Genomic DNA, 18813 nt, shown 5'->3' with positions numbered 1-18813 from the left:
GCCTAACTTAGTCATGGCCACAACTTAATTATCTCATTCCCATGCCTAACTAAGTCATTGCCACAACTTCATTATTTAATTCCCATGCCTAACTAAGTCATTGCCACAACTTAATTATTTCATTCCCATGCCTAACTAAGTCATGGCCACAACTTAATTATCTCATTCTCATACTTCACCAACTCATAGCCATGGCTGAATTATTTCATTCCCATGCTTAACTAAGTCATTGCCACAACCTAATTATCTCATTCCCATGCATAACTAAGTCATGGCCACTACATAATTATGTCATTCTTATACTTTACTAACTCATACCCATAGCTTAATTATATCACTCCCATGCCTAACTAAGTCATGGCCACAACTTAATTACCTTATTCTCAAACTTTACTGACTCCTAGACACAATTGAATTATCTCATTTCAGTGTGTTTCTAAGTAATTATCTCATTCTCACACATTATTTCTATTAAGCAGGAAAGTCACCAGGGAAACTCCATATAAACTGAATTCTAAATAGAAAAGCTACAAACCAAAGCTCAACACTCGCCTTCTCACCTTACTTTCACCTCCTGCCCTGCAGAAACAGGACCATTAGACACCATTAGGACTAAAAACGAATAATTCTTCTTTCCAAGGGAAACTGGCTTAGTGGTTTCTATTAGTTTCCTGTAGAAGACCTTTGGAAAACCATCAGTGGCGTTTAGAACCAACCACTGGTCACCTGTTAAACCATTAGAGTCCTTTACACTGTGGAATCAACCCATTAAAAAAGCCTAAATACAAAACAGAACCATCAGGAACTGCTATCTGATGACCACAGCAGGTCATGCATATACTCCACAGAGAGTTTGCATACGTGGGTGGGCAGTGAAGTCACCAGCAAACCTGTTGAAACCTCCAAGCACCACCCCTATTCAGGCTGGCAGGCAGACAGGCAGGCAGACGAGCGAGGAAGCGAGGGGAGGAGATCTAGAGCAGCGAACGAGAAGGACAGCGTGAGCAGCCATGGAGAAGACCATCAAGGACCACCTGGTAGGCGCTCTGGACGACCTGAGCAGCGAGAACCTGAAGAAATTCAAGAACAAGCTGTGCGATCGTAAGGGGGAGCCTCGCGTGCGGCGCGGCAACGTGGAGAAGTTGGAGTACACCGTGGAGCTCGCGGACCTCCTCATCAACACCTTCACCACGAGGAGCGCCGTGCAGGTGACGGTGGAGATCTTAACGGCCATCGGCTGCAATCAAGTCGCAGAGGACCTGAAGAGGGACACCGAGGGCGGTGAGTGGTCAAAACAAGCTCGCTTTCATTTTCGCTGCTGCACTCTTCAGCTCGGCCGAGCAGGCTGAAGTTTGACACTGGGGGCTAAAGGTGGTCGCAAAAGTCATAAAACATGGATACTAACCTTTTTAGAACGACTTGGTTTAGTATCCACCTGCTTTTTGTTCGAATTTCCCGTTCCACCTTAAACAGTGCAGCAGTTACATTCAGGCGCCTCAGGCTCCTCACCATTTAAGGTGGAACGGAAAATTCGAACAAAAAGCTGAAGAAAATGTAATTTTTTGGGGGTAAACTTCACTGTGGTGGTCAAAATACTGACCCAAAGGGACAATCAACATCCATATCGAGCTGAATTGTTAAAAACACCAATAATAAGCTATTAATAATGACTATAATAATCTAATAACAGTCATTATACTGCACCCTTCTGGTACATGAACCCATTAATATGCACTCTTATTACATGGCATTACATACATCATCTCACAACCCACTGAAAGAAAGAAAACAAGAGCAGTTTACTCACAGGAAGTAGCCCTTCGCGAGCTGATCTGAGATCAGTTAGAAGAAGAAAAAAGTGACAGACAGCAGAAAAGGCTTCCTCTGTGTCGAAGTGTAAAGGGGTCAGGAGTTATGCAACTCTTTTTTTAATCTAAAGCAGACTTTTAATTTGTATTTTTATTATTCATTATCTGTATTACAGGATGAACTGGCCTTGTGTTGGAGAGGACTCTTATCGTGCCTACGAGTTCACTAAATTAGAAGATGCTGGGCTTAATTGAAACACGTTCATTAAATAAATGTGAAGCACAGAAATGTCTGCCATTGGTCTTTTTATTTTAAATTAAATAACGACAGTGAACAAATAGAGTTTGTTTTTTTAATGAAGTAAATAATATGAATTATTCAGCAACTGCTATGAATTATTCAATAGCTAATATGAATTATCCAGTAAATAATATTAATTATTCAATAAGTAATATGAATTATCCAGTAACTACTATGAATTATTCAGTAACTGCTATAAACTATTCAGTAGCTAATATGAATTATTCAGTAACTTCTATGAATTATTCACTAACTACTATAAATTATTCAGTAGCTAATAAGAATTAACCAGTAACCGCTATGAATTATTCAGTAGCTAACATTAATTTTTCTGTAAATAACATACAATTTTCAGTAAATAATATGAATTATCCAGTAACTGCTATGAATTATTCAGCAACTTCTATGAATTATTAATCATCTAATATGAATTATTCAGGAGCTAATATAAATTATTCAGTAGCTACTATGAATTATTCGGTAAATAATATGAATTATTCAATAAGTAATATGAATTATCCAGTAACTACTATGAATTATTCAGTAACTGCTATAAATTATTCAGTAGCTAATATGAATTATTCAGTAACTTCTATGAATTATTCCGTAGCTAACATTAATTTTTCTGTAAATAACATACAATTTTCAGTAAATAATATGAATTATCCAGTAACTGTTATGAATTATTCAGCAACTTCTATGGATTATTAATCATCTAATATGAATTATTCAGTAGCTAATATTAATTTTTGGTAATAAAAATTAATATGAATCATTCCATAGCTAATATGATTTTTCAGTAACCAATATAAATTAATCAGTAATAATCAAAATAATCAGTGCTTCTTTATGTTAAATAAACTGTGCTGCTGATGGAACTGAACGAATCGATGCGATGGAAACGATCTGGAACCAAACTTTGTTCTTCTAAACAGCTCACAAGATCTCAACTACCATAACTTCACAATAATATCTTTACTTTTTATAGCACTTTTCATGCCTGCGGCAGCTCAGGGTGTCTTACAGACAGGAGACAAAGCCAAAGAATTAATTTAGAATCATATAAGACGATAACACAGATCAGATCAAACAGATAAAGACCAGAGTCGTAGAGTTTAATGAAGCTCCGAGTTAAAGAGCCGTAGAGTTTAATGAAGCTCTGAGTTAAAGAGTCGTAGAGTTTTACTGAAGCTCCGAGTTAAAGAGTCGTAGAGTTTTACTGAAGCTCCGAGTTAAAGAGCCGTAGAGTTTTACTGAAGCTCTGAGTTAAAGAGCCGTAGAGTTTTACTGAAGCTCCGAGTTAAAGAGCCGTAGAGTTTTACTGAAGCTCCGAGTTAAAGAGTCGTAGAGTTTTACTGAAGCTCCGAGTTAAAGAGCCGTAGAGTTTTACTGAAGCTCCGAGTTAAAGAGTCGTAGAGTTTAATGAAGCTCTGAGTTAAAGAGTCGTAGAGTTTAATGAAGCTCCGAGTTAAAGAGTCGTAGAGTTTAATGAAGCTCTGAGTTAAAGAGTCGTAGAGTTTAATGAAGCTCCGAGTTAAAGAGTCGTAGAGTTTTACTGAAGCTCCGAGTTAAAGAGCCGTAGAGTTTTACTGAAGCTCCGAGTTAAAGAGTCGTAGAGTTTTACTGAAGCTCCGAGTTAAAGAGCCGTAGAGTTTTACTGAAGCTCCGAGTTAAAGAGTCGTAGAGTTTAATGAAGCTCTGAGTTAAAGAGTCGTAGAGTTTAATGAAGCTCTGAGTTAAAGAGTCGTAGAGTTTTACTGAAGCTCTGAGTTAAAGAGTCGTAGAGTTTAATGAAGCTCCGAGTTAAAGAGTCGTAGAGTTTAATGAAGCTCCGAGTTAAAGAGTCGTAGAGTTTTACTGAAGCTCTGAGTTAAAGAGTCGTAGAGTTTAATGAAGCTCCGAGTTAAAGAGCCGTAGAGTTTTACTGAAGCTCCGAGTTAAAGAGTCGTAGAGTTTAATGAAGCTCTGAGTTAAAGAGTCGTAGAGTTTAATGAAGCTCTGAGTTAGAGTCGTAGAGTTTTACTGAAGCTCCGAGTTAAAGAGTCGTAGAGTTTTACTGAAGCTCTGAGTTAAAGAGCCGTAGAGTTTTACTGAAGCTCCGAGTTAAAGAGTCGTAGAGTTTTACTGAAGCTCTGAGTTAAAGAGTCGTAGAGTTTTACTGAAGCTCCGAGTTAAAGAGTCGTAGAGTTTTACTGAAGCTCTGAGTTAAAGAGTCGTAGAGTTTAATGAAGCTCCGAGTTAAAGAGTCGTAGAGTTTTACTGAAGCTCCGAGTTAAAGAGCCGTAGAGTTTAATGAAGCTCCGAGTTAAAGAGTCGTAGAGTTTTACTGAAGATCCGAGTTAAAGAGCCGTAGAGTTTTACTGAAGCTCTGAGTTAAAGAGCCGTAGAGTTTTACTGAAGCTCCGAGTTAAAGAGTCGTAGAGTTTTACTGAAGCTCCGAGTTAAAGAGTCGTAGAGTTTTACTGAAGCTCTGAGTTAAAGAGCCGTAGAGTTTTACTGAAGCTCTTTTTGTTTGTTTGTCTTTTTATTTTGTTAATTTGACAGTGCAATGATGAGTCAGGTAGAGCTGAGTGATTTTGGCAAAATATCTAATTGTGATTTTTCTAGTCAATATTGTGATTACGATTTAAATTGCGAATGTTTTCTATAAACTGATGTTAAACTGATGGCCTTTTTTTCAGTCTAAGAAGACCAGCTAGTGCTTTTCTGTCTTAAGGCTTGAACACTTAACTTAGTGCACCAGCCTCCCGGTTATTTGTGGTTGTGATGATGCAGCAAACGGATGTCTGGCTGCTTCTCATTCATCGAATTTATCTAAAAGTAGCTCACAAGCTCCATGTGATTAGATTAAACTTCTCTACTTCCCTACTTAAACCTCACAACGTATCAACATTTACACTTAAAGAAGACGGTTCTTCAAGGGTTCTTTAGTAAAGAAAATGGTTCTATATAGAACCATGAACCCTCAAAGAACCTTCTGCATGATTCAGAGGTTCTTTGCATTGTGAAATGGTTCCTCAGATTGATGGAGAATGTCTTCTATATGGTTCTATATAGCACCAACAATGGTTCTTCTATTGTTATGTTTGACATCATAATAATAGACGAACGCTTTCTGGTAGAACCATCTACAGCATCGTTCTCCATCAATCTGAATAACAATTTCTCCATGATAATATCCGTTTAATCATGTAGAATGTTCTTTGAGTGTTCATGGTTCTATATTAAACCATTATCTTTAGTAAAGAACTCTTGGAGAACCATCTTTGTTGGGAGTGTTGTTCTTAACAGACTATCAAAGTTTTATAAAAATTGTAGCTGTTGTTATTTGAATATTGAACTCTTTCAAATTGCGATTTTAATATAAAAATGATTCATATTTCAGCCTTAAGTTTGTTAATTTACTGTAAACAATTAGTGTTAAATATTGTGAAACGTTGATAATAATTAACAGTGTATCTGTTTTCAGACGGTCCTGCGCCCCAGCCTGAGGTGCGGAACGACAATGTACCTGTGCCCCAGCCTCAGGTGCAGGACTCCGCTGTACCTGCACCCCAGAGGTCAGCAGGGGTGGCGAGGACTCCGCCAGGTGGTTACGATCAGCCGGACACTTCTGCAGTGCTTATTCCCAGCAGCCTGGAGTTCAAACAGACCGTCCTCAGAGAACAAGGACAGAAGGTCAGTGACCTCCAGCCTGAAGGAGTCACTTCACTCTTATTGTACACATTTAAAAAAGATGGTTCTTCAAGGGTTCTTTGGTAAAGACAATGGCTCTTAATAGAACCATGAACACTCAACGAACCATCTGTATGCTTCAGTGGTTCTTTCCATGGTGAAATAGTTCTTTGGATTGATGGAGAATGTGTTGTATATGGTTCTATGTAGGGCCTTTTTGAAAATGGTTCTATGTAGCACCAAAAAAGCTTGTTACAAGCTTGATATCATGACATTATAACAGTAGCAGAACCCGTTTTGGTGCTATATGGATACATTTTTAAAAAAGTTCTAGGTAGAACCATATACAACACGTTCTCCATCAATCTGAAGAACTATTTCACCATGGAAAGAACCACTGAAGCATGCAGATGGTTTGTTGAGTGTTCATGGTTCTATATAGAACCATTTTCTTTACTAAAGAACCCTTAAAGAATTATTTTTTTAGAGTGAACAATGTAAACAAACCAATAGCATTCAGATGAAACTAGGATGTTAATGCTAATGCTAGATATGCAGCTCACGGTCACTTTATGAGTCTAATTTAATAATATTTTGGGGCAGCACTGTGAAGGGGGTCTTTAGCCCCATGTTTGGGGGAACTTCTTGCTACTAAAGGTCTCACTTTATATTTTCACTTCAATAGAAAAATAGTTTTTTCCTGATTATTCAATCACAAAAAATACATCAGCTGACCTCTGAGCGTTGCAGGTGGAGTAAATCTCAGGGATACAGTGATGAATGAGGCCCAATGCAGTGATCCAGAATTTATTAGACCATAAACATTCAGTAAATGAGCTGAGAATACATTTGGCCCTATCATTTGACCAGGAGAGGAAATAAGGGGGGCTTCTTTCCCCCAGGTCACCCTATATCAGTCATATGCAATATTTTGTGTGATTTTTGGGGGGATCTTAACATGTACAAGCAAATTTACATACACATGTGTACAAAGTCTCAAAAGCAGTGATAGAATTACTTAACAAAGACAGAAGTTTAATATATAATCAAAAAACACGAATATATTATCATATCAGCTCAACAGGCCGCAGTGCCACACTGTGAACAATAGGAACTTTGGGCCTCATTAAGGAGACATTTCTGTGTCCAGAACTGACAGAGGACCAAACACACAACAATGTGGAGTCCAGACTAAATAAAGGATATAAATGCTTTGTGGAGAAATTCCTTCACAGCTGTCAGAGCACAGTAACGTCAGCTACGTCTACAGAGAGATAAATCAGTGGAGGTGAAAATAGCTATAACCAAAACGCTGGATTAGCCATGTTAGCTGGAGATGCTGAAACAGCTCTCTAACAATAAACTAGTTAGCCAAAAGCTAAACATGCACACACACCAGCAGGGGGCGCCGGGTCGTCAGGGTCCGTAGTGCCACAGTAGACGTTATAAACACTGAATGAACATCTGCTCCCGCTGAGCTCTCGCTCTCTCAGATACCGACAGCTTTAGAGGGAGAAAATGAAAACTGTTCCTCTGAAAGCGGCTGAAGCAGCAACTTTACAGCACAAACTGCACGTCAACGTTAGTGAGCAGCGCTGAAACACAGACACAGAGGTTCTTTTACTCCGTATGACAAAGTTTATTCTTTTATTAACTGCACAAACTCATTTCTCCTCTGCTTATCATCAGCTGGCAAACCACTGAAACTGAGATGAGGCTGTTTTCGCTTCAAGCTCGAACACTTGAGTGAGCTGAACACGCTCTACTCATCATCACTGTTGCTTTAGCAGGAGAAAATGTGAAGAGGGCCTATTCTGTGCTTTAAGAACACGTCATGAATCTGACGTAGACTTTTTCTCCGGATCACATTTAAGAACAAGCTTATGAAGATGTTGATGAATGAGGCCCAATGAATGTTTTTTTATCCTGTTCACTCTCTGAGATGTACAATCACCAGTGTAACTCACTGTAGGCGGCTGTTTCTCAGCGTTGCTCCTGTGTTCCTCCTGCACCCAACATTTTGCACTCTTTCTGCTCAAAAATGCCCGTTTTACCCTCATGAAGGCTCTGTTAATGAGTGGACGAGTTCAGGTGGAGCAGGATTGGGAAATGCTGGGTAAAGCTTCTTATCTGTGAGTGTGTCAAGGGCACGACTTCAGCAGGACATTCTTATCTTCTGACACCTCAGTTCCTCACTCTCACAACTGCTGAACTTAGACATTGGTTTCAGAGTAGATAATTCAGATCAGACACTGAATAATTTGTAGTAGATAATGATTGCTTCTTATACAGTTATTAATCTTTATAAGACTTTATTTTAGTTATTATTTATTTATTCAGGATTACTGTAAATGTTTCAGCATCTACTCTAAATTGTTCAGTGTTTTATTAATAGTGCTTGTGTCATACAGTGGATCATACATGATATGTGCATAACTATGAATAGACAAAGCTAATGGTAGCGTGTACTGTTTGTCAGATTTACCCTGTTCTAGATAAGGCAGTGAGGAAGCGTTTGGCTCTGCTGATCAACAACGTGGAGTTTGACTGTAAGGAAATGAAGAGGAACGGAGCTCAGAGAGACGAGGAGAACATGGAGAAGCTGCTGAGAGGTCTGGGCTACGACGTCGTAAAACACACCAACCTCTCCGGACAGGTTTGAGAACACAACTTCCATTCATCTGTATCAGGCAGAGTTTATCTGTAGGCCTACAATCGAAATGTATGAACCCCTGAGTGGAGCCTGTTACTGCAGTTGTCTTGTCTCCTCTCTCAGGTCCCCTCTGTGTTTCAGTGCTGATATGATTAGCATCAACAGGCCCATATTTATCAAGAGTCTCAGAGTAAAAACAGTCGTCTAACATCAGGTCTCAGCTTCACGCGGGGATATCAAAGGCGTTGACTGACCCCAGATCATCATTCTTACTCTGAGAAGTTTGATACATATGAGCCCAGATCATGCTAACAGCCATATTCTCCATCAGAGAAAGAGTTTCTTCATTACCATGATCTTAAAATAGGGTGACCAGAACGGACTGTTTTCCAGGGACAGTCCCTGTTTTTGGTGGCTAGAGCTGTCCCCCGTTTTTAACTGTGCGTTTAAAACACTGTGGAACATCTTAAAAAAGACCTGCAGCAGAGCAGACAGGCAGACATCTTGCATTCTGCTTGTTTTGTCCAGCAGAGGGCGCTGCTGCTAGTAACCACTTCTACCACACGCTTGCCTAGTTTTAGAGAACACTGCTGTGTAAAACTCCACCAGAAGGTAACCAGGAGAGTCCACAACATCACCACAAACGTCTTCTCGAGACACAAGGTGACCCGGGGGTTATAGCAGAGGTGGAGTTACGGGACCTTGAATGTAGCCACCATGAGATCCACAAATAGTGCATCATTTTTTTAACTGCTTCACTTTTTCAGCCTCCATATAAGACATATGGCTCATGCTGATATCAGCGACTCTGTCTGTCCAGAACTGGAGCTGCCCAGGGGTGTGTTTTGGATATTGACCTATTAGCTTCAATATGGTAGCTACTGTATGATTTCCTGACACGGTTTACAAAGTTACTTAGCTAGTACCCAGTTTTGTCGGCCTTCACCATAGTTTATTACAGTACAGCTGATACCATGATCAAAACTCGTAGATAAAAACACTGGATGTTTTAATGATATAGTGACCGCCGAACTGGACATGTCCCCGGTTTTCATGTCAGAAATCTGGTCACCTTATCTTAAAACCTGTTCTTTCTCTTTAACTTGGGTTACAAGTTTCCCTGATTGTAACTTTCTTGTTTACATCATAAACATTCCGACGGCTGGTCATAATATCAGATGGCTAAATGTCTGTTATAAACTGCAAACATAAATGTAGTTATGTTATAACTGAAGTTTGGGGGGGAGGAACACGCCTTAAACCCCTCCTTCTTCCAGTAAAACGCCCTATATACTGTGTCCCAATTCAGGGGCTGCATGTGTCCTTCGAAGGCTGTGTAGAGGCGCGAAGCCTGAACCGAAATGAGACGTTCTGCTCTACGGCGGATTTCCTGTTTGTGTCACAGCACCGCTGTTCCCGCCCTCACCGAAACGCCTCACAAAACGCAGCTTATGTCAAGTTCTTTTGAAGTTCTTCAAAGATGGGGCCCAAAACTTTGATATTTGTTTTTTTTTTTCATTTATTAGAGCTGGAGATGCTCCTCTCTGTCGGGCTCTTTGCTCCCTAAAACAAAACGAAACATTGGTTTAAGTTTTGCTTCAGTCCACATTGGCTTTTTAACATCTGTATTGTTTGCTATTCGACTCTGCTGACTACGCCATGTTCTCGAATCCTCTCTGGCACACAGTGAACCTCGGGATATGCTGGCTGGTGAAGGATCCACCCGTTGGATCCTTCGTTGCCATGGAAAAGAAAGACACATTTGTCGGCCGCATATGAACAAGGCTTCGAAATGGGACGGCCTAGTCGCACCGCTGTGACGCAGTCGGCCTTCAAATGCAGCCTTCGAAGGATGCAGCCCCTGAAGTGGGATACAGTTGGGATAAATTCACATCCTCACCTTCCGTTACCATGACAAAGAGTTTGCAGTCTCCACCACCGCCTCATCTCCTTTTCTCAGTCCTACATCAGTCCTACTACAGCTACAGGGGGGGTCCGGCCTTCTAGCTACAGACAGAAGCCGCCCAGAACTCCAACCCACCTTCTCAGAGATCTCTCCCTCCCTTCCTTTATCAGTCTTCCCTCATACCACCACCATGTTGAAGGCATGATTCGAACTCACAAACACATACTGCAGATCGCAATAGGGTGCTAATAGAAACTAGCGCTAATACAGTGGTGCAGATCAGATAAATCCAGGCTTCTTATAAAGCTGTTTAAAATGTTTTTGACATTTAATTGCAAACTTACATCCGACCTCCAACATAAACAACACTTAAAAGAGATGGTTCTTCAAGGGTTCTTTAGTAAAAGCAATGGCCCTATTTGGAACCATGAGTTCTATATAGAACCATTTACATGGTGAAATTGTTCTTCAGATTGACAGAGAAAGTGTTTAATATGGTTCTGTATAGAACCTTTCTGAAAATGGTTGTATACAGCACTTCTTGGTGCTATATAGAACCATATACAACACATTCTCCACCAATCTGTAGAAACAGTTCACCAAGAGTTTTTAAAGCTTGAAATGGTTCTTTGAGTGTTCATGGTTCTGTCTTTACTAAAGAACCCTGGGTAAGAGTGCTGGGTAAACAGAAGTCCAAAATAATTCGCTTCTAGTCATTTGTTGCTATTAACCCTGGTGTGGTGTTGATGTGTTTGTTACTCAGTGGTCTGGTGATCCACCGCATTATTGATTTTTAAATAATGACCATAACAATTCATGGAAAAATACCAGATGTTTAAAATATCATAAATGTCCAGCATAGGGTTCTCCTTTAGCAGCTGTAGCCAGTCAGCAGCCTGTCCATGTTGTCCACCACATGTGTAATATAAATGTGTGGGGGGTGAACAGTGTGAAGTCACTGAAAATGGGTTATTTTATATGTTCTTCACAGAAAATGAGCAAAGGCCAAGAAATCTGAGGCTGAAATAATAATAAATCACTTCATTTTTATTCTGGTAAACAAAATAAATGGGCCCCACAGACCCCAACACCACACAAGGGTTAGATAAATCAATGTGGATGCTAAAAATGAACTCTAATTGTGAAAACTGTCTTTGAAAGAGACGGACGACCACCAGTCCATTTATACCATCTGCCCCGGTTACAATCGAACCTGAACTTAGGAAGAATTCATGAGAATTTCGTTTAATTCAGGAGTGGTGTTCCTGTAAACATGTCCCCCTCAGATTAACTCAACCACAGACAACTTATCAAACGAGTTGGCTCACGCACGTTCCTGCAGATTTGGAGAGAGTTTCTGAGAGCTTGCTGTAACCCGCTCTGAGTCGTTTGCTGCGACCCTTTTTCTAACTAGGGCCTTCAGTAGCTTTCTATCATTCACATTAGCACCCATTTAATACACCTGAGACATAATTACCTCCAGAATCCTTCTAAGTTCTTTACGTTTGCAACACCAGAAATAAATGTAAAAATATTTCAAAGACCTCATTATGTAATTGCAGTTTGTCATTGAATTGGTTACCACGTAAGACCTGTAATCTGACTGTCTTTGCAGGAAATGGACGAGGCGGTAAAAAGCTTTGCTGGACGTAGTGAGCACAAAGAATCAGACAGCACCTTCGTGGTTATAATGTCCCACGGCAAGAGAGACGCCATTTTGGGGGTCCATTATGGAGTAAACAACCTGACTGACGTCCTCCCTGTCGATAATATCTACTCCCACCTGAACTCGCAGAACTGTCCAGCTCTCATCAACAAACCCAAAGTGATTCTAATTCAGGCCTGCAGAGGAGGTATTTATAATATTTATTATTATTTTCCCTCATATTTCCACAGACGACTTACAGTGAAGAGAAACAAGTATTCAGATGCCTTTTGTTGTTATTTAATGAACTTCCAGTGCAAAAATCCACTTCAAATTTACACACATACAGGCACTTATCCATCAAAATTCATCTGACACTGACAGCTTTGTTATTCATCAGTTTCATCTTTGGCATATCTGTATGATCAAACTCATGTCTGGTGTAAATTTGACCGCAAGACCTGATCAAAATGCTTGATTTATGGTTAACTAACCAAAACTATCTTTAATATCATCTATAGTACCAATAATAAGAGTAAAAACAGTTAATAACACCAATAATTTGTGCAGTACTTATTTTACATGCACATTAATATAAACAAAAGCTCCACTTATTCCATGTTCCATTCAAAAACATTTTACACTGTGCTTTTGTTTATACTACTGACTCCGCCCACAAAATAAACACTACAAAACACAGCTTGTGTCATCCACTGCAATAGTACAGTGTTTAAATATGTTCTTTTAGACAAATAATCATTCTCTTTTTACTGACAAATTGAGAGAATCACATTTTTTCAGTTGTCGTAATTTTAACACTGGAAAGTTTGGTCAGTAGGGGGAGCAGTGCCAACAACGGCTTTTCAACAAAGTACCTCTGTTACTAATTTGTGGTGTCTGAAAACTTTTTTCCTATGAGTTTAATTTTTTAAATATGTCTGAAAATGTGTTTATGCGAATAAATACAAATGGTTTGGTTCACCTTTAAAGGTACAAAGTCAAAATACTTTAGATGTGCACATGTGAAGTGGATATATGGACTAGAAGTGTATTAAATAACAAATAAAAAGTATTTGAACACTTTTCCCCTCACTGTATTTGAATCTGTTGACCCATCTAAGGTTGGACAAAAGAAATTGGACAAAAACCCCATGCAGTATTGTACCAACTCGATTTCTAACCAGGAAGTTCACAGCTTCAGCTGTTTTAGTGTTGCTAGCTAGCTAGAATAACATCTTAGCCACTTGCTACTTTCATGGCTCAAGTTACTCTAAGGGATTTTTGGCACCAGCATTAGGCCTGTCCATTCTGGAACAGCTAGAAGGGCCTGATGGAAACCTAGGAAGACCAGCCAGGAGTGAGCAGCAGCAGCTACGTCTTAAAATGGAAGGTGATTTAACAAGCACCTGGATGGCCTCCCTGGAGAGAGTCAAATCCTCAGATACTCTTGAGGAGAAACCTGCACTACCTATTTTTGAGAAGGGTAACTGAGTATTCAGAACTTCACAGAGGCTTTGGACATTTTCAGAAGGATTGACCTTGTATCTCCAGAGATGTATAGCAGCTCAGTCATGATGGGAGTTCATCTTCAAGCATGTCAGGATGCGAGTTAAGCATAATCAGCGTAGTTATGGTAGGAGAAGAGACGATATTACATCACCAAGGGAACAGGTCTAAAGGGAAAAGAGGACCCAGTACTGAGCCTTGTGGGACACCTCAGTGTAGAGTCTGAATTTTCCATGTTGACTGATGGGAGTGCACTTCCAGGATTTTCAGAATTCCAAGTGTTGGTTAAGGTGCACAGGAGGATGTGGGATTAACGACATTTTGGTGGATCTTGCAGCATGGAGGCTCTCAGTAACTGCCATGAATTGCCTGGGGTTCAAGTCAATCTACAAGCCACAACTAGTTACAGTTTCTCGTTAGTTCAAATGCCATTTTCCAGCCTTTTATAAACCTTGTCCAACTTCACGGTAGAAACCAAAGAACATATTTGTGGGTGGAGCTTGAACAGGGCAAGTCTGATTAAAACCTTAATCTAATTAATCTGTTCAGGTGAGAATGGCAGTGTGTGGGTTGCTGATGGTGAACCAGGCCAGTTGTGGAACATGGAGAGTGACGTGTGGGAGCACAAGGAGAAGGACTTCATCTCCCTGCTGTCCTGCACACCTGGTGAATAAAACTACTGGCTTATCCCTGTTTGATTAGATTAAACATTTGGTATATGTCTTTGTTTAGACGACACTTATAGTTTATTCTTTTGTTTAGACCAGGGGTGCCCAAGGTTTTTGTCTTGGGGGACCACAATGTAATGTTTGTAGTGGGCCAAAAGCCAAAACAGCTAGTTAGCAACTGGCTAGCTTTACATTTCTGCAAGGTTGCCAGTAAATATGGACAAACTGTATCTATCTTGCCTTGTGGTCTCTCCTTAAATCTCCTTATGTCCATGACCACCACCTGACCCGCTCTGTTAGCTCATATTTGTTGTTAAATCTGCATCACAATCACAACTGTATAGTGTCAAGAGTCAGATATAACATAACGTCACACTTTTTATTTTGATACTTCAAAATTACATTTGTGTGGGGGGTTAGGCAGCTTTCTGGCAGGCCAGATTACATGTTCTTGTGGGCCAGTTTTGCCCTGTGGGCCCCACTATGGTCAGCCCTGGTTTATTTTCCTTTGTTTCATGCTAAATTTTGTTTTATCTTTGTCTGAGCCGGTTGAATTCTACTCTAAACTACTGGCTGGTCAGTTACTTTTGTCTTTACATATTCAATTTCTGCTGTTGGCTGCTGTATATTGCATCCTGTATCAACCTGATCTCATGAAATAACATAGAAATAATCTGGAAATAACCTAGAAATTCCTAGAAACAGCACCAAGCTAGCTCTGTAAGATTTCATACAAATCAAATGATAAGAAAATATACAACTGCTAAACTCACTCCATCCCTAATCCGAACCATCTTCAGCAAATTCTTCCAAATATGCACTCATAAGATTCCTGGATGTTGTTCGAACCGTGTCTGTTGGGTGAAGAGTTTTCTTTTAATGATTACCGTAAACACGTTTGCCTTTTGTCCACAGATACCAAATCTTACAGGCACAAACTGAATGGATCTCTTTTTGTTGGATTCCTGGTGGAGGTGTTCAACGCTAACGCCAACAAGGATGACATCGAGGAGCTGTTCCGACAGGCAGGTTTAAACTGGACATGATGTTTAAACTTATGTTTAACAGAGAATACTAGTTCGAGTCTGATGTGCTTCTCCTGTCCTGTAACAGGTTATGAGGCGTTTCGAGGAATTCGGGATGCTGAAGCAGATGGTGTGTAAGGACCGCACCACTCTGCTGAAGCTTTTCTACCTTTTCCCTGGACTCTGATGCTCCGAGTCACTCAGTGCGTCTTAAAGTGGAATTCTCACTTTGTTAACTGTGATATTTTCTTCCAAATTGCCTCTTTCCTTAATGTTCTCTTAAATCATAGAAACCTCTCTGTCCTCTGGTGCCTACGGGAGCAGGTCAGCAAAATGTCAGCAATATGCTTGTAATAGGTTAGTAATATACCAGTAATATTCCAGCAAAATATTAGTAGTAGGTCAGTGACATGTCAGTAGAATACCAGTAATGTTAGTAATATGACAGCAATGTATTAGTAATATTTGACAGATAGGTCAGTAATATGCCAGTGATATAACACCAATACTTCAGTAAAGCCCTATTGGAGCTGGATTAGTTTGACCAGAGGAGGTCCGGTAATGTTGTTTTTGTGTGATTTAACTAGCCAATTCGCACAGAATAAAGTTTAATGGTTTCCCCAAATTACCTCAAAAGCCCGTCTCGAAACATTGCGTGGACATTTGCATCAGCATTATGCGACAGGTGCCACGCTACTGAACAATAACAACAGGCTAATTGATATATAGACTAACGTTAGGCTAGTAAGTGGGTTCATTTAACTTACCAAATGCCGCCCAACAAGACAGAAAACACACTGCCTTGCGAGAGGTTGTCCTTGTAATTTGGCCATCATGAACTTGAGGATTAAGGAATTGGTCAAATTGAGCTCCATTTAGCTGTTAGCCTCGTCGTCAAGTCACAAAAAAGAAAATAAAGGCAGGCCCTGTAATTTTCCCATTCCACCTTAAATGGGGCAGATGCCATAATGTTGCTACTGCACCATTTAAGGTGGAACGGGAAATCTGAGATGCCAGAATGTAACTGCTGCACCATTTAAGGTGGAATGAGAAAATTCAAACAGCAAGCCGAAAAAGAGTAAGACAACTTCAGCCTTGTCTGTTTTCTATGACCCACTTTTGTTATTACAGTACTGAGATGTCAATTCGAGCAGGACTGCTATTACTGAGCTCTGAGTTGGCAGTTTATAGGAGGTAATTCACTCCAGAATTATTGTAAAAAATATGGACATAACAGATTTGTACTGGATTAAAATCATGGATTTTGACCATAATCACTCAGATTACGGCACCTCCCCATGTTATACTAAGCCTGCTTGAAAAGAGCTTAATATGTCAATGATATGTCAGTAGCATGTTAGTGATATGTCAGTAAAATGTCAGGAATATATCAGCAATATGTCAGTGATATGTCAGCAAAATTCTAGCAATATGTCAGTGATATTTCAGTAATGTGTCAGTGATGTCAGTGATATGTCAGGAAAATTTCAATAAAATGTCAGTAATATTCCAGCGGTATGTCAGTGATATGTCAGGGATATGTCTGTAATATACCAGCAATATATCAGTGACATGTCAGTGATATGTTAGTGATATGTCAGGGATATGTCAGGAAAATGTCTGTAATATATCAGCAATATGTCAGGGATATGTCAGGGATATGTCAGTAATGTACCAGCAATATGTCAGGGATATGTCAGGGATATGTCAGTAATGTACCAGCAATATGTCAGGGATATGTCAGGGATATGTCAGTAATGTACCAGCAATATGTCAGAGATATGCCAGTGACATGTCAGTAATATACCAGCAATATGTCATTGATATGTTAGTGATATATCAGTGATATGTCAGGGATATGTCAGGGATATGTCAGTAAAATACCAGCAATATATCAGTGATATATCAGTGATATGTCAGTAATATACCAGCAATATGTCAGCATATGTCAGTGATATGTTAGGGGTATGTCAGCGATATGTCAGGGATATGTCAGTAATATGTCAGCAATATGTTAGTGATACGTCAGGCATATGTCAGCGATATGTTAGTGATATGTCAGTGATATGTCAGCGATATATCAGTGATATGTCATGGATATGTCAGGGATATGTCAGCGATATATCAGTGATATGTCACGGATATGTCAGGGATATTGTAACCATTTGCCTAGAGAACCCACTAGGTAATTAGGGTTGTAACAGGATGGTTACAATATGTCAGTGATATGCCAGGGATATGTTAGTCAGTGTGCTGGTTTTCCTGACATCACAAAAGCGATGAATTCCAAATAGTTTCATTTCCATATATGGACTGAATAGACTGAAAAGCAAAGCTTATGTTTTGGTGCTTTAACAGTGTTTGTCACCTATATCTACTACTCTTATTTCAAGAAAGCGAGGGAATTTTGATTTTCCATAATGTGATCACTTTAATGTACATGTGAAGTAATGAAGACTTAAAAATGTGCAGAAAAGTGTCATTTAAAGACCAACATGTGGAGCCTGTGCCGTTAAATACAGTTTGATAACATATAATGATCCTGCAGTGCCCTTCATATAAAGTGCTGTAATTGCAGTTTTAAATAAAGAGACATTTTGGTTTGAAAGTTATTCTTTGTGATCATTTTCACTGTTAATGAAAAGATTCTGCTTCAGAAATTATAGAATTAAATATTTGAAAACATCTTAAAATGTTTTTTATTTTAAAATTGAAGCATTAAAGAAACGTCAAATTGAAATATTTTACATCCTCCAGATGGATTTCATAGGTTTGATTTGGAGGAAAATCCTACAGAATCACTCAGATTCAGGCAAGTTTTTATAAAGGTTTTTTTTTTAAAAGGATTTAAGCTTTCAGAACAAAAATAACCAAAGTTGAATAAATATTTTAATATTAAAGTTAATATTACTTGCAAATATTTATATTGAATTTCAGACTTAATTAACAATTAAATTGAATATTTTTCAGCAATTAGTTTTCCAACTTTTTAAAGTAAACTCAGCGTCTTACAGTCTGCTGTGAAGGATAAAGATAAAAAATAGCACAAACATCTTCAGAATGAATCAGGAAATAATACTGAATTGTATGTGTTATTATATCCAATCATATCCTGACTGTTTAACTCCCCAGCTGGACTGTTTATAGGCTCAGTAAGAAGCTACAGCACAATGTGAAGATTTCATTTCTCAATGTAAAAGATATTAACAATATCAGACTCAGCACCACTATAAATGATGAGAAACTATGACTACGTTAAAGACTTGAGCTGCAGGAATGGCTGAGATGAAGCAGTTCCATAGGGAAGAAAGGTCCAGTGTTCCTCATGAATGTCGTGCAGGTCCGATCCGCAGCTACCGGAAAAACTTGAAGTTATTGCTGCCAAAAGAGGTTCAACAAGTTATTGAATCTGGTGGTTCATTTACTTTTTCCACCAGCACTCTGAACGTTTAATCGGTGTGCACAATAAACACACAAAAGATTATGATTGCTTGTGTGTCATTACCTTTCGCCAGTTGTTTTTGTCAGTACTTGTGACTCGGAAGAAGAACAGATCATATTTTATGACCAATTAATTAATAAAACTAGGCCATTCCAAAGGGCAAGGCAAGATTATTTATACAGCA

The 18813-nt window shown here is 39.3% G+C and overlaps 1 protein-coding gene across 1 annotated transcript; it reads left to right on the top strand.

Moving 5' to 3' along the window:
- The first annotated feature begins 944 nt into the window (after positions 1–944).
- LOC118798716 (caspase-1-like) lies at positions 945–17795 on the top strand. The gene is made up of 7 exons (XM_036558230.1): positions 945–1281; positions 5579–5787; positions 8264–8440; positions 11959–12196; positions 14044–14160; positions 15078–15187; positions 15276–17795. The coding sequence occupies exons 1-7, from the start codon at positions 1011–1013 to the stop codon at positions 15372–15374; spliced, it is 1221 nt and encodes a 406-aa protein (XP_036414123.1). The 5' UTR covers positions 945–1010; the 3' UTR covers positions 15375–17795.
- Positions 17796–18813: the final 1018 nt, after the last annotated feature.

Source organism: Colossoma macropomum, unplaced genomic scaffold (genome assembly GCF_904425465.1).
Source record: "Colossoma macropomum unplaced genomic scaffold, Colossoma_macropomum, whole genome shotgun sequence".
Lineage (NCBI taxonomy): Eukaryota > Metazoa > Chordata > Actinopteri > Characiformes > Serrasalmidae > Colossoma > Colossoma macropomum.
Note: the sequence above shows the minus strand (reverse complement) of the source record. Positions and strands in the feature narration are given on the sequence as shown.

Bases quoted from the DNA above. Each gene is read 5' to 3' on its own strand.
- LOC118798716 (XM_036558230.1), top strand. From the start codon at position 1,011: ATGGAGAAGACCATCAAGGACCACCTGGTAGGCGCTCTGGACGACCTG. The intron at 8,441-11,958 runs GTTTGAGAACAC...CTGTCTTTGCAG, and splicing joins ACACCAACCTCTCCGGACAG to GAAATGGACGAGGCGGTAAA. The intron at 15,188-15,275 runs GCAGGTTTAAAC...GTCCTGTAACAG, and splicing joins TCGAGGAGCTGTTCCGACAG to GTTATGAGGCGTTTCGAGGA.